Here is a 15,024-nt window from a genome sequence, read left to right on the forward strand (position 1 = left end):
ACTTCACAATTCAGTCCCTCTTCCCTAAGTAATTCCATGCTTCTTTCCCTACCTTCCCAATCTATCCCCTCAAAAACTACACAACTTTGGCTCACATCTTTAGTTGCCCCTTAAGTTTTGCTATCCCAGTCTATCTCATTATATCACAATTTCTTGAATACTTCAGGAATTATCAGAAGATTGTTCTAAATTGTATTAAAATCACAATCCTTTTCATCTAGCTGAATTTCAGCTCATCTAGCTGAGTTAAAATACCTAGATTGTAGTTTGTTGCACTAGTTGTGGGCTATTGGTGTATAATCCAAACCAGTGTTTTCAGTAGGATTGATTCCTTATTAAATAAGTTGGTGAATAGAAACTTATAATAGGTTCTGTCAGGTAAACAGCACTGATTTGTGGTCCTCTAGAAAGGCAGACTTTCTTTTTAAAATTTTAAGTTACTTTAGATGGCTTCAAGTTAGACACACTCACCATCCTATGTCACCATTTATATTAAATATTAGGTCAGGGAGAGGGGGACAATTGTCTTTTACTACATTGTGGATCACATACCTCAATGGGTAGTGTAACCTAACTTAACTTTGTATTTTGCAAATGTTTTTCCTTTTCTACTTTGAAGAAACTTAAGTCAAGGACAAATCACTTCCTTCTATCCCAGGCCCTAATGGTTGTTTTGCATTAAAAAAAAAAAAAAAAAAAGTCATTGTGAGAGGCTTACACCTACAAAAGAGGCACCTATATGGGGACCTCCATGATTCAGTGAGGAATACCAGACACAGGGTCTCCGTGTTACACAGAAGCTTGCTAACAAGTGAGGACATACTGAGACTTTTAATTCACCCACATGCCAACGCTGGCTTTAAACATGGGTGTTTTTCATTTGAGACAAATAAACAGCTCTAGTAAAACAGAATGGCCATGACCTCCGCAAAGGGCGCTCACTCATCCACACTGTTTAATGACCCACAGTGGTCCCAACTAGATTTGTTGTCTTACCTCCCTTAGTGCCTAGTGTTAATAGTGCTCAATAAAAATTACCTTCAATTGTGAACCTCCTATTATTGTGAAAATTACTAATGCAATCCCCTTATTTCAAGTTTAGATCTTGGGGGAGGAAGGGGTAAGCTAGACTTTTTAAAGTATAAAATCCAAGCCAAAAGAAGTCTAGTGGAAAGATTATGAAGAGAAATGAAAGAGGACACTGTGGAAAGGATTCTAAAGACACTGGCTTAAAGCAGCCTAACTGAAGGATAGCACAGGATAATACTACAGGTGTAAAAGTAGATTTCTACCTAGGATGTGATGGAAATCTCCCGAGACTAATGCTTAAATAAACTTTTTCACCTGAGCCTCCATTTCAAAACAAACTTGGCCAGTAGGCCCCAAAAGAGATTTTAAATCAATTATGTTTATACTATCATAGGAAAATGGGAAACTTCACACTTCATTCCCCACCCCCCACTTACACAAAATGCAATCCCAAATGAGGGCATGCCTTCCACAGAGTAAAGCCAGTTTCTCAAAATACTCCCCAAAAGGACACTGACAGAAGACACCATTCATGGAAAATCTGAAATTTGTAAATTCTTAATTTAAGTACAAAGTTAATCTTCCTCTTCCCCCAAACCCCATGATATGGTTAACAACTATTACAATCACCCCAATAGTTTCACAATAATTCCAAGGCAAGAGCAAAGTAGAGCCAAGGATTTGGGCTACCTGTCCCTTGCATCCCACTAACCCCAGAAGTTGACTACCCACCCCTACATCTAGAAAATTAGCTTAGTCATCTACAACCTAAGAGGCAGAAGAACAGATACTGGAATCAAGGTCCTTTCAATAACCATTCCCCCCCAATATTTCCTGTGACCTTGGACTACTTTCTTCAGGCACTTTGATCTCTGAAGACAGTCCCAATAGTGGCCTTTAGCACAAAGATGCAAACTTTCAAAGTGATTCAAGAGCACAAGACCCCAAATTGGGATTCAACTCATTTTGACACATAATAGTGAACTTGAAACTTAATTCTGGGGCCCACTCATCAGTGTAAGAAGCAGTCATCTAAAGTACTTGTTCTCCAGATAAGAACTCAATTCCAAGGGTTAGAGATTTTTAAAGAGGTCTGCCACTGAAAGATTTGCTATATAGGCCAATTGGCCTTGCATGGGTCCATTAATAACCTTCCTTGCAGGGTCATTAATAACCATTTGGGGCATTTTCTATCAGGTTTTTTTGGTACAGAAATGGAAAAATGTGAAAGGGAAGATTGAATACTTTCTATTAACTGAAGGATAGGAATTTAGGGTTCAAAACTAGTCTCCCATTTAGTTTTCTTGGCCAATTCAGCTTCCTCTGTAAAACAGGAAATCTCCCTCCCTCCCAAGATGGAGTGACTGCAATCTTAAGTGTTACATGAATTATGCCGGCTGTTCTATGGACATTATTTTAAGGGATTTTAAAAACTCAAATGTAAACTACTTCTGTGGCTTAAAAATGAAAACTTCCAGGAATCTTTGTAAACTAAATTTTTGTCAATTGCTGGACAAATCCCAGCTTTAAACACACTTTGATAAAGAATAACACTTTAAATTTAGAATAAAATACCACCAAAACAGAAGTCAAAATCAATGTGCAACAAAAACTTTTATTAGCATTTTGCTCAGCTGTTACTGAACCAGGTAATCTCAAAACTTAAGATTTAAGAGCTAATAAGTGCAAAAAATGCTATCATTGGCAATTTATGCTTTCTTAAGTCATTTAGCAGCCACCTCTGAGACGCAGGACCAGATGGAGGGTAGATTCTTTCTGGATGTTGTAGTCAGACAGGGTACGACCATCTTCCAGCTGCTTGCCTGCAAAGATGAGCCTCTGCTGGTCAGGAGGGATGCCCTCTTTGTCTTGGATTTTGGCTTTGACATTCTCAATAGTATCACTGGGCTCCACTTCCAGGGTGATGGTCTTGCCTGTCAGGGTCTTCACAAAGATCTGCATACCACCTCTGAGACGCAGGACCAGATGGAGGGTGGATTCTTTCTGGATGTTGTAGTCAGACAGGGTACGACCATCTTCCAGCTGCTTGCCTGCAAAGATGAGCCTCTGTTGGTCAGGAGGGATGCCCTCTTTGTCTTGGATTTTGGCTTTGACATTTTCAATAGTATCACTGGGCTCCACTTCCAGGGTGATGGTCTTGCCTGTCAGGGTCTTCACAAAGATCTGCATACCACCTCTGAGACGCAGGACCAGATGGAGGGTGGATTCTTTCTGGATGTTGTAGTCAGACAGGGTGCGACCATCTTCCAGCTGCTTGCCTGCAAAGATGAGCCTCTGTTGGTCAGGAGGGATGCCCTCTTTGTCTTGGATTTTGGCTTTAACATTCTCAATAGTGTCACTGGGCTCCACTTCCAGGGTGATGGTCTTGCCTGTCAGGGTCTTCACAAAGATCTGCATACCACCTCTGAGACGCAGGACCAGATGGAGGGTGGATTCTTTCTGGATGTTGTAGTCAGACAGGGTGCGACCATCTTCCAGCTGCTTGCCTGCAAAGATGAGCCTCTGCTGGTCAGGAGGGATGCCCTCTTTGTCTTGGATTTTGGCTTTGACATTCTCAATAGTGTCACTGGGCTCCACCTCCAGGGTGATGGTCTTGCCTGTCAGGGTTTTCACAAAGATCTGCATACCACCTCTGAGACGCAGGACCAGATGGAGGGTGATTCTTTCTGGATGTTGTAGTCAGACAGGGTGCGACCATCTTCCAGCTGCTTGCCTGCAAAGATGAGCCTCTGCTGGTCAGGAGGGATGCCCTCTTTGTCTTGGATTTTGGCTTTGACATTTTCAATAGTATCACTGGGCTCCACTCCAGGGTGATGGTCTTGCCTGTCAGGGTCTTCACAAAGATCTGCATACCACCTCTGAGACGCAGGACCAGATGGAGGGTAGATTCTTTCTGGATGTTGTAGTCAGACAGGGTGCGACCATCTTCCAGCTGCTTGCCTGCAAAGATGAGCCTCTGCTGGTCAGGAGGGATGCCCTCTTTGTCTTGGATTTTGGCTTTGACATTCTCAATAGTGTCACTGGGCTCCACCTCCAGGGTGATGGTCTTGCCTGTCAGGGTTTTCACAAAGATCTGCATACCACCTCTGAGACGCAGGACCAGATGGAGGGTGGATTCTTTCTGGATGTTGTAGTCAGACAGGGTGCGACCATCTTCCAGCTGCTTGCCTGCAAAGATGAGCCTCTGCTGGTCAGGAGGGATGCCCTCTTTGTCTTGGATTTTGGCTTTGACATTTTCAATAGTATCACTGGGCTCTACTTCCAGGGTGATGGTCTTGCCTGTCAGGGTCTTCACAAAGATCTGCATACCACCTCTGAGACGCAGGACCAGATGGAGGGTGGATTCTTTCTGGATGTTGTAGTCAGACAGGGTACGACCATCTTCCAGCTGCTTGCCTGCAAAGATGAGCCTCTGCTGGTCAGGAGGGATGCCCTCTTTGTCTTGGATTTTGGCTTTGACATTCTCAATAGTATCACTGGGCTCCACCTCCAGGGTGATGGTCTTGCCTGTCAGGGTCTTCACAAAGATCTGCATACCACCTCTGAGACGCAGGACCAGATGGAGGGTGGATTCTTTCTGGATGTTGTAGTCAGACAGGGTACGACCATCTTCCAGCTGCTTGCCTGCAAAGATGAGCCTCTGTTGGTCAGGAGGGATGCCCTCTTTGTCTTGGATTTTGGCTTTAACATTCTCAATAGTGTCACTGGGCTCCACCTCCAGGGTGATGGTCTTGCCTGTCAGGGTCTTCACAAAGATCTGCATACCACCTCTGAGACGCAGGACCAGATGGAGGGTGGATTCTTTCTGGATGTTGTAGTCAGACAGGGTGCGACCATCTTCCAGCTGCTTGCCTGCAAAGATGAGCCTCTGCTGGTCAGGAGGGATGCCCTCTTTGTCTTGGATTTTGGCTTTAACATTCTCAATAGTATCACTGGGCTCCACTTCCAGGGTGATGGTCTTGCCTGTCAGGGTCTTCACAAAGATCTGCATACCACCTCTGAGACGCAGGACCAGATGGAGGGTGGATTCTTTCTGGATGTTGTAGTCAGACAGGGTGCGACCATCTTCCAGCTGCTTGCCTGCAAAGATGAGCCTCTGCTGGTCAGGAGGGATGCCCTCTTTGTCTTGGATTTTGGCTTTGACATTCTCAATAGTGTCACTGGGCTCCACCTCCAGGGTGATGGTCTTCCCTGTCAGGGTCTTCACAAAGATCTGCATACCACCTCTGAGACGCAGGACCAGATGGAGGGTGGATTCTTTCTGGATGTTGTAGTCAGACAGGGTGCGACCATCTTCCAGCTGCTTGCCTGCAAAGATGAGCCTCTGCTGGTCAGGAGGGATGCCCTCTTTGTCTTGGATTTTGGCTTTGACATTCTCAATAGTGTCACTGGGCTCCACCTCCAGGGTGATGGTCTTCCCTGTCAGGGTTTTCACAAAGATCTGCATAGTGATCTGTAAATAAAATCATAAACAGTTATTCTTTAAATTAAATTAAATCGATGTCTTAATCAAATTCTAACCCTTAAACTTATTTAGCAGGAAGTTGCCTCTGAGTCTTACTGATTTAAACACGGATTTTTATTTAATAAATTCAAATGATCAGAGATCAAGTAACAGATCAACACCAGATCAGTCTTTTCTTCCTTCCCAGGCCGTCAAGGAATGAAGACAATCAAGGATATCGAAACAACCTGCCCACTATTACCCATTTTCTATTTTAAGTAACTTGGTTTCTCAATGTCTACAAGAGAGTATAGACTATAATTAATTTAAATGCTGCCTAAACTAAGCATACTGGCAAAGGCCGAGCTCAAAACAAACCCCAATCCCAAGAGAGGATATTTAGACTACTGGATTGAAATGGCAACTATGACAATTGACAATATTAGTGCTTCCTGATACCCCATGTGACCTAGGATGAGCCATTTTCTCCAGACCCATTTATTCCCCCTCCAATTAAAGGCTGGACTAGAGAAAAATTTTTAAAAAACAACCTTGGCAAACACAAAGCTTATGGACACCATAACTAGGCGGTTAGCAGACACGAATTCCAGTGAAATGAACGCTAAGCTTGTTAATGTCTTCCGGATTTAAAAAAAAAAGTTCGGCGCGCGAGCTCTCCCCTCCTTCTATGCTAATCTCGCGAGACTCTGAGGTCACTATCGCCGGCAGCACAATTCCGACGAGAGTTTGGACATCCCTCCCCCAGAGCGGGCCCAGGAAAACTTCCCTATGACGGGACCAAAGTTTGGACAAGTCCAAGACCCTGGACCTGCTCAGCCCCACATCCCCACTTCTGGTCCCACAAATTCCTCCCGGGGTGCTCCGAAGCAATCAGGGGCCGAGTCCGGGGCTAGGTCCCCCAACACCCGTCCCTCCCGTCCTGTCCCCCGTGACTCAGCGTTTTTACGCCTAAGGACACCGGAAGCTTCACGCCATGTTGCCTCAACGAACGTTCACTAACTTTCCTCATCAGTCCTTCTACTCCCCGAACACCCGCGGCTCCGACTAAATAGCCTCTCCCCAACCCGAGATCTTAACCCAACTCACCAGTACCTCTGTAGAAGGACGCTAGGACCGGAGACTCAACGCGCAACAAACTCTGAGAGAAGCAGACCCCGAGAAGATTGCGTTCGATGCTGCACTGCCACCGCCGGCGCTAGCTATTTATGCAACGTCGAGAGACGCGTCACCCCGAGCGCAGGCGTGGTATACGCGCGCGGACAAAAGTAGTCCCGTTCCCGCCCCCTCAGGAATCCAGTAAGGTGAGATGACTATCCCCACCCCACCCACCCGGCGCCAGACTGGAGAGTGACGAAGGTCCCTCCCGCCCCTTCTCGCTTCCTTAGATGGTGTTTGAAGCTCGAAGGGCGGATGGATTTGATACAGAGGGGCCGGCCCTTTGCAGAAAACTCTGGAACCTTCGCCACAGCTGTGGAAAAGAAAGGAAGGGAGGGCGGAGGAAAGGATTCGAGGGAGGCTGCTGATTGGTCAGCGCGGCGGGGCGGGGTAGTACCCGGAGCCCTCCCTTGTTGCTGGGGCTCTCTAGAACCTGGCGGAAGGAGCTGACGTGATCTGAGGGGGTAGGGTAGTGCTTAATGCGCCTGCTCAGACAGGAGAATGGAGAGAAGAGAACTCTGTGTAATAGTATCTAGGGAATTCGGGGGACTAGGCAGGGGTCGAAAAGGGGTTCCGAGAACCTGGGAAAAGTGGCTATTTTTATAACCTCTTTCCTAAAAGTTCTCGAAGCCTTCTCGGGCCCCTTTAGACCGGGCTGGGATGGGTGGGGGCGGGGAGGTCGCTGGGCGATACTTGTTTAACCTAATCTTGCCGGGCTTCTCGTCCCGACCCCCTGCGTGCGGGGGATGGGAGCAGGCCTGAGGCCTAGTGCGCCCCTCCCCCCAGCTGAAGATTCCACTTAGGCCTGCTGCCTTTTTTTTTTTTTCCTTAAAGCAGAAGAGAAAACTGAGTCCCAGGGCTGTGTCTGGGTCTTTGGTACAGGCCGTGAAAAGCCCCAACTTTCTCCAAAAACTCGAAAAAGGGAGAAAAATAGCCTGCAAACCCATTGAGCACGGGGACTGTTGTCGAAAGGGGGGGGAAGGAGAGGAGAGTTACCTCTTTTACTTTGGGTCCCTGCTCTGCAGTAGATCTGTAATGTTTGAATCGGCAAAAAAAAGTCCAACTAGTCCCCGATCTGTGAATAAATCTATAACCCCAAGATAAATTGTGGATTATTGGGGGAGGGGGGTGACAGAAAACAGGGGTAAAAAAAATGAATGAGAGAAGGTGAAAAAGGGTTCAATGAAACTCCAAAAGGGAACTAAGTGGTAACCCTTGCTGTCCCACCCTTGGTGTGGTAATTTTTAATATTAAGTTTTTAAGTAAATAGCCTTATTAATGAAGTACCCTTGAATCAGTAACTAAAGTATGAAAAGATAGGGAAATCCTGGTTTGTCTTTTTTTGGTTGGGGGAGGAGGTGGATTTTATAGGGTATTTTTATTTCTGTAGCTCGGGATTTTTAATTCTTTTGAGAGATTGGGCAGGAAAGGTAACGTCCATTTATGGGAACCGAGCTCAATCACTTGACACAGGTCAAAATGATGTGTTCAGAAACAGAACTTTGGTCTTTTCCCCCTTGGCTTCCAGTACTCGCCAAAGTGACGCCCTTCGCCCGGGTTCTCGGTGGAGAAATGCTGATGCAATTTTTCTAGAAGAAAACAAAGTGGGGACCTCCAAGGGCAGAGAAAGGGGAAAGCAAAACTATCACCTAGGGGAGTGCCAGATGCAAATGCAGTCTAAGATTATTCCACTAATTTAATTTTTCTGGATCCTGTTTTTAGCTGAGATCTGGATTAGCTTCACCCTGGCAACAATTGCCTGGAAACTAGAGAAAATTCCTACTACAACTTTGCATAAACCCAGAGAGAAGCTTGTGCTTATCATATTCGTGGCTAGTTTAGTTAGGACTCGACATTGATGGCTCCTAGGAGAGATGACGTCTCACAATGAGTAAGCAGGAATGCTTTTGCTGGGGGAGGGGGGAATTTAGGATTTTACAGGCTCCACGTTACACGTACACCACTTAGACTTCCCAGAGAGCCTCCCTCCCCCAACGGCTACATATTCATACTGAATTTATTTACTTGTTATTTTATCTTAAGGGGCAAGTGGAAAACACAAAGAATTGATCAAGTATAAATACTTGGACTATTCCAAGTCCACATGGACGATTAAATGAGTGCTGTGGAAATTTACTTCTAACCTCTGCTTTTAGAGAGGAATGTAAGGAGTGACAGGTATACTCAGCTATAACTTGGGTAATGTGAGGAATAGGAGTTCATTATTCAGCTATGATCTCATCTCCATCTCCTGCCTTCCCTGACTTCCTTTAAATTTCATCTTTCTCAGGAAATCTTTCCCAAATCTTAATTTGAGTACCTTCTCTCTCTTACTTTGTTTATCTTGTATATAGCTCCTCTGTACCTCTTTGTTTGCCTGATGTCTTTAGAAGTTTGTGAGCTCTTTTTGAAGACAAAGATTGTCTTTTGCCTCTTTTTTGTTCCCAGCATTTAACCCAATGCTTAGGACCTACTGAGCACTTAATAAATGTTGATTAAATCTTCTTCTTTGTACATTGAAATTTCTGTTTAAGTAATAATCAAATAACTAAAATTTTGATGAGATGTTGATTTATAAAAGAAGTATAATTAATTTATAAAGGGTAGGTAAGTAGCCTTATGAAAGAAAAATCACAATATGTATTGTTCTTCTTGAATGTACAAAAAAAGGGTGGGGGGGGAATGCTATTCTGTTTTCTGAGTAGAAAACTGCATTGCTAGGAGGATTTTTTCAGCAAAATTATTTGGGTCAGCCAAAGGAGATAAAAGTAGTGACTTGCCTCATTGTAATTTTAGCTTAAGGTCCTCTGGCAAGCAGGAGAAGTCGGTTCACATTGAATAATCTAACCTTCTGGAAATTATGGTTCACAGTGAAAACCAATGGTTACCAAGAAACTAATGGGGAGGGGAGGAGGAGGGAAGGAAACAAACGCAAAAATGTAACTTAATTTACAAATTTTAGACTTAGTGTCCAAGAGTTCTAGAGTCATAGATCCAAGTTGGAAATAATTTTAGATTCTTTTAATTCTATTTGCCACACTCCAAACCGGAATTCTTTAAATCATCTCCGACAAGTCTAGTCTTTCATATGTGGAATGATAAGGAACTCTGTAAACAGTGGGGGGAGGGAGGGAAGGAAGAAGATCCCATTACATTGTAGAAAGCAATGTAAAAACTCTTCTAGGAAGCTAAAATGTACCTTCCTGTAACTTTCCGAAGAAATACGTGTAATTCCTGATCGTTTATAAAATTTAGACTTTTCTAGTAGGTTATTTTTAAAAAAGAAAGAATTATTTCTGGATGAATATACAGTATATGCAGATAAAAATATCTAGATTCCTCTATGTGGTTATCACTAAATCCTCATAAATTTAAGTGTCACTCACAAATGGAATAAAACCTAGATTAGGCCCAACAATAGAATTTTTCAGAGGTCTTGGCTACTGATATATAAGTTTACTAAATTAAAAAAAAAAATTGTTGTTGTTGCCTGCTGTAACATTCATGCCTGAACATGTTCACTGAGTCATGCACACACTGAGCTGGGGGCTGGCCCAGATCCAAAGCTCATGACTGGTGATTTCTCAAATGATTCTAGCATTTGCCAGAAACTTGGAGTCAAGTTAGAACAGAGTTTCCTTGGATAAGGTTTCCCAAAAGTAGGTCATCTAGTAATGTGACATAGAAAACTACTTTCCAAAAGGAGGATATTATGTGAGTCTACATGATTATATGGTAAAATATGAGGCACTTTTATGGGTTAGAGCAGGTAATTTATATGTGCTTCTTCAGCATAAGTGAAAGTCTTAGCAGCAAAATATTTTTATAGGACCTTGTAAAGGTGGCTTTGTGACCACTCTTGATTTTTAAAAATAAAAAAATGTCCAAAGCAAAAACCAAAAAAAGGGACATTCATTCTCTACACTCCTAATGCATTTCCGTAGGCAATGCCTTTTAACATCATGTAATAATGATAGTATCTTTTAGGTAGTCTTTAGAGTGTACAAAATGCTTGTTAAAGTATTTTATATATAACATCCTATTTATATATATATATGTATGTATATATAAAACATCCTATTTAATTCTCACGATTCTCACCCCAGGAAGGGAGGTATTTTAGGTTTTAATATCCCTATTTTGCTGAGACTAAAATTCAAAGAAGATAGATAGGGACTTTTAACAGAGCTAGACCACAAGTTAAACCCAGTCAAGTCTCAGTTTGCCTATTTGCCCACATAAGTGCTGCAGGTGGAAAAAAATCTACAAACATGCCCAAGTCTTCCCCATACTGGGGGGAGGGGAAAACCTCACTTGATCCTTCTATCTACCTAACATCTTATATCTCTTCTGCCCTTTGTGGCTCAACTCTATAAAGGTCATCTACAACAGGTGCCTCCATTTTCTCTCCTTTCCCTCTCTTTATCTGTTCCAACTTTTGGCTTCCTTGGCTGCCCTTAAATCTCAACTAAAATTCCACCTTCTTTAGGAAGCCTTCCTCATCCCTTCTTAGTCCCAGTGCCTTCTTTCTGTTAATTATTCCCACCTTATCCTGAACATAGCTTGCTTTGTATGGACTCGTTTGCATGCACTGCTTGAGCTCAGACCCTGTCTTTTGCCTCTTTTTTGCCTCCCAGATGTTTAGCACAATTAGCCACAATGCCTGCCACACACACAGTAAGCACCTAATAATCATTGATTGATTAAATCAAGACAGATTTTTTTGAAAAACAATTAGCCTGATGTGTTAAGTGATTTTATTAGGTACTTCTAGGAGCTTCATTTTAAACTGTAGGGAAAAACTTGAAATTACTGAATTTTGAAATTATTGTAATTTCCAGTAAAAATATCTGTAGACACTTTTTATGTGATGTTGAATTATGAATTGTTATTTCCTTTACTAAATATTTCATATTTTCCTACTAGTTCCTTTCAGGGAACCAAATGATAAGGTCTAGATTCAGGGGTTCTGGTGGTCAAGGAGTTAAATGATATGGTCTAGTGGCAGGTTTGGGGTTCAAGGAACCAAATGGAGAGGTTTGGCTCCCTGCACCCCTCTTGGGATTCGGCGCAAGGGTAGGGAGTTTTGGGGAACCCCCTTCTGGTGGCGCAGAGATGCTCTGTAAAATTTACAAAGCTGGAAAAGCTAGACTGATAAAAGAGGTTTATTATTGGCATTGGAAGCCAGCCTTTCCTATGCAAGAATAGAAAGGCTGAATTCCTCAGTGAAGTTCAGAGAAATCCTGACAGAGGCATGAAGTCTCGGTAGGGAAATAGGTGAGGGTAAAGAGAGGGCAGCGCTGGAAGAGAATATTATTCCAGTGGGCAGAGGCCTCCTTGGCATAGCCTGGCAAAGCTGGCATGTCAGGATCTCTGCCAAGAAATGAGCTTTTAATTGCCATTTTTATAAGGAGGTCTTTGGCTGCAAGGGAGGCCTGCTCCCCTCCCAATGAAGCTGGTGAGTGGAGTTGAATAGAAGATCTTTAATTGAATAGGGTTGAAATTCCTTTAGCTCCGGACAACCACCCCCACCTAGATAACAGAATGAAGCTGTTTATCTTGTTTTCCTTCAGCCTGGGATTCCAAATCTCTTTATGAAGATTTCAATGTATCTTTCTATACTTATTTCTCCTAATACCCCCTCACATATTCCACATTTTAGCTACACTGGACTACTATCTATTTTCTAATCATCTTCCCTCTACTGACATTTTTCTTTATTAACTTAAAGGTCTAACTCATGTTTTAGGCCTTCAATGTGGTCTTCACAGTTTATCCAAATGGAATTTTCTCTCCCTCAAATGTTCTCATACCACTGTATTTCTATCTGCTCCTTTTCTTTTTCCCATTCTTCTTATAGGTGCCCACATCTCCACCCTTAAGGAGTGAGCTCTCTGAGAACACATAGTTTTTTATTTTTGTACCTCTAGTGCGTCACACAAAGTTCTTTGCCCTGATTTCAGACATATCTAACTATTTGGGGTTTTCTGGCAAAAATACTGAAGTGATTTGCCATTTCCTTATCCAATTTATCTTACATAAACATTTACTGAGTCAAATGTTTTTCTTTCATTCACAAATCTCTCCTTTAAACGCTTATGTAAGAAAATATTTTATTAAAAGCTGAAATGTAAATAGTTAAAAAATCAGACTGAAATAATTCATTTTTGAGAATAACTCAACTTATTTTCTCCTTCACAGAACTAAACTGTGAATGGTTGATCATTTCTTTTCTCCCACATTCTCCCATTCTTAGGAGAGACTTAATATTTTCTGTGCTGATTCCCCAGCTAATATGGACATAACCAAAACTTAACAATGTGTAAATACTTTTGTATCTATAGTTTTCTTTTAACCTCTATTATATTTCACTATTTTTATTCCTCTTCAAAATTTACTTTTTGAAATTCTTCAATTTAATAATCACCAAATGTTAAAATTTCATATTATGTCCTATTTTTCTTTAAGTGAAAATTAAGAAAAATAGAAAAGATCAAACCGAGAAAGCTTAAGAAGTTGTATTTTTGTTGCTAGCTGAGTCAGATTAGATACCGGTTAGGTTCAGTCGGAGCAGTCATCCAACCAAGCCTTTGCCCTAATTCTCTGGATTGGTCCAGAGGAACATAACCTTTACTCTCTGATATGTAAAGGTATTTGTTGACTTCTTGCAGCGAATCCAGCTGACACGTAGCAAAAGAGCCCATTTTAATTCTGCTCCCAATTTGCCGCCGCTGTTCCAGTTATACTTGTCCCCTCTCCTGTTGCTCCCAAACAAGTAGGTCTGGTTACAGCAGTTGTTGGCAGATAGATCGTGAACAGCAAGTACAGGATGTTTTGGAGATAAATTTTACTAAGTAACCTTGAGCAGAGTCCTTCAGGCTTCCTCTATAAAGTTACTTTCCAATTTTCGTCATTCACAGATTTTTCAACCTCGATCACAGTGTTAGAAAATGTCCTGTAATTGGGGCCAGATTGACCATCTAAACTGAATGTTAGGCCAAAAGAGGGTGCAGTTTCTATGGTACTTGTCGCAATAATCCTGAGGTTCCCTGACTTTAGGAATGCTACTGTTCTAACAATTTTTCAATAATCCTAAAGTCTCCTGGCTTTATGAGTAATATAATAATATAGTTATATATTTCTTCCCCTAGGGAAGATACAGCAGTAATCCTGAGGCTCCTTGACTTTAGGAGAATTATTGTTTTAATAATCTCTTTGTCAATGATCCCAAAGTCTCCTGGTTTTAGGAATACTATATTATTTAGGAATACTATATTAACCCTACAAACCTTGCTGACTGTCAGATAAACAATTTGTTGGTCAGTAATAACAAAGTTCCTGAGACAATAGTGAATAAACCACCCCTCAAACCTACCTGTAAGCCAAAAAACTAGCAAATAAATAACAGGAAGCTCCTAGTGTCTCCAATTTTTTCCTATAAATTTATCTCCTTGCTTCTGGTTCTTTGCTAAATCCTTTTGGAACTTAGCCCACTTCAATTGACTTTACAGCTACAATAAACTTTGACCCTTGACTTGGATATGGGTTCAAACGTGCAAATTCTTTTGAGGCACCTCAGAACACTGGTGTGAAACCCCAATCTTGTGGGGTCTCCTTTGAGCCTCAATACTCTAAATTAGATTTAGGAAAACCACAACATTCTTAGGAATAATCCAGAGAACATTCTATTTCCTGCCTAGAAAAATCATTCTTTAATGGAAATATCCACAACTAAGAAATGTGAAATATTTAGTCCACTGTTTGTAGGGTTAATGAAACATTGAACAAATAGACTTTACCCAAAGGTTGGCCGATTTTTAGTCCTTTTCCAACCCTGAATGTAAAAATAGTCAGAGTCAAACCTAGATATATATAAGAATTAGAAATTACCTCTTAAATTCTAACCCACACCAAGTTTTCCTTTATAAAGTTTTATAAATGTTGACTATAATGTGAAAAATACCCTTTAGAAGTAAACCATGGCCTCTCTGCTTTCATTTTTCCTTCTTAATTCTAAAACGATTTCACTTGCTTCACATGGAGATTATAAAGCAGGTTAGATCTTTTAAAACTGGAAGAGAATATCCATTTCAGAAGAAACAGAATTATTATTACTACCAAGTAGCATACTTTAGCATTTGTTGTAGACAAGAGGGAGTAAGAAAAAAAAATCTATCAGCTAAAATCATTGCTGCATGTACTTGGCTTTTAAAAAACTGCAGCTAAAAATTGTCTTCCAAAATATCAGCTGATGGACAGATGGTGAGTTGGAGTAGTTAAGAGTTTGTATGTATTGAGTCATGCTGGAAAATAACCAGTACAGTAAAATAACTATAGGGATAAAATTCACTGAG

General features: G+C 41.7%; 1 protein-coding gene across 30 annotated transcripts; it reads right to left on the reverse strand.

Moving 5' to 3' along the window:
- Positions 1-2,624: 2,624 nt before the first annotated feature.
- UBB (ubiquitin B) lies at positions 2,625-6,725 on the reverse strand. 30 transcript variants are annotated; one of them, XM_051992062.1, is made up of 5 exons: positions 6,608-6,725; positions 5,275-5,503; positions 4,310-4,590; positions 3,907-4,081; positions 2,625-3,680 (listed from the first exon to the last, which is right to left on the reverse strand). In XM_051992062.1, exons 2-5 carry the CDS (start codon positions 5,495-5,497, stop codon positions 2,758-2,760), a joined length of 1,602 nt encoding a protein of 533 aa, XP_051848022.1. In that variant the 5' UTR covers positions 5,498-5,503; positions 6,608-6,725; the 3' UTR covers positions 2,625-2,757. The 30 variants fall into 30 exon arrangements, with proteins under 30 accessions (XP_051848022.1, XP_051848020.1, XP_051848028.1 ...); XM_051992060.1 differs by having other exon boundaries at positions 6,602-6,718; XM_051992068.1 differs by lacking the exon at positions 6,608-6,725 and adding an exon at positions 6,046-6,090 and having other exon boundaries at positions 4,310-4,362.
- Positions 6,726-15,024: the final 8,299 nt, after the last annotated feature.

This window comes from Antechinus flavipes, chromosome 4, assembly GCF_016432865.1.
Source record: "Antechinus flavipes isolate AdamAnt ecotype Samford, QLD, Australia chromosome 4, AdamAnt_v2, whole genome shotgun sequence".
Taxonomy (NCBI): Eukaryota; Metazoa; Chordata; class Mammalia; order Dasyuromorphia; family Dasyuridae; genus Antechinus; species Antechinus flavipes.

What these genes read in the sequence shown, in the direction of transcription:
- UBB (XM_051992048.1), bottom strand. Translation starts at nt 5,269, where the DNA reads ATGCAGATCTTTGTGAAGACCCTGACAGGGAAGACCATCACCCTGGAG. An exon ending in GCAAGACCATCACCCTGGAA is followed by an intron (nt 4,082 to 4,309) that starts GTAGAGCCCAGT and finishes ATCACCCTGGAG; the next exon opens with GTGGAGCCCAGTGACACTAT. An exon ending in TCTGGTCCTGCGTCTCAGAG is followed by an intron (nt 3,681 to 3,906) that starts GTGGTATGCAGA and finishes TGCGTCTCAGAG; the next exon opens with GTGGTATGCAGATCTTTGTG.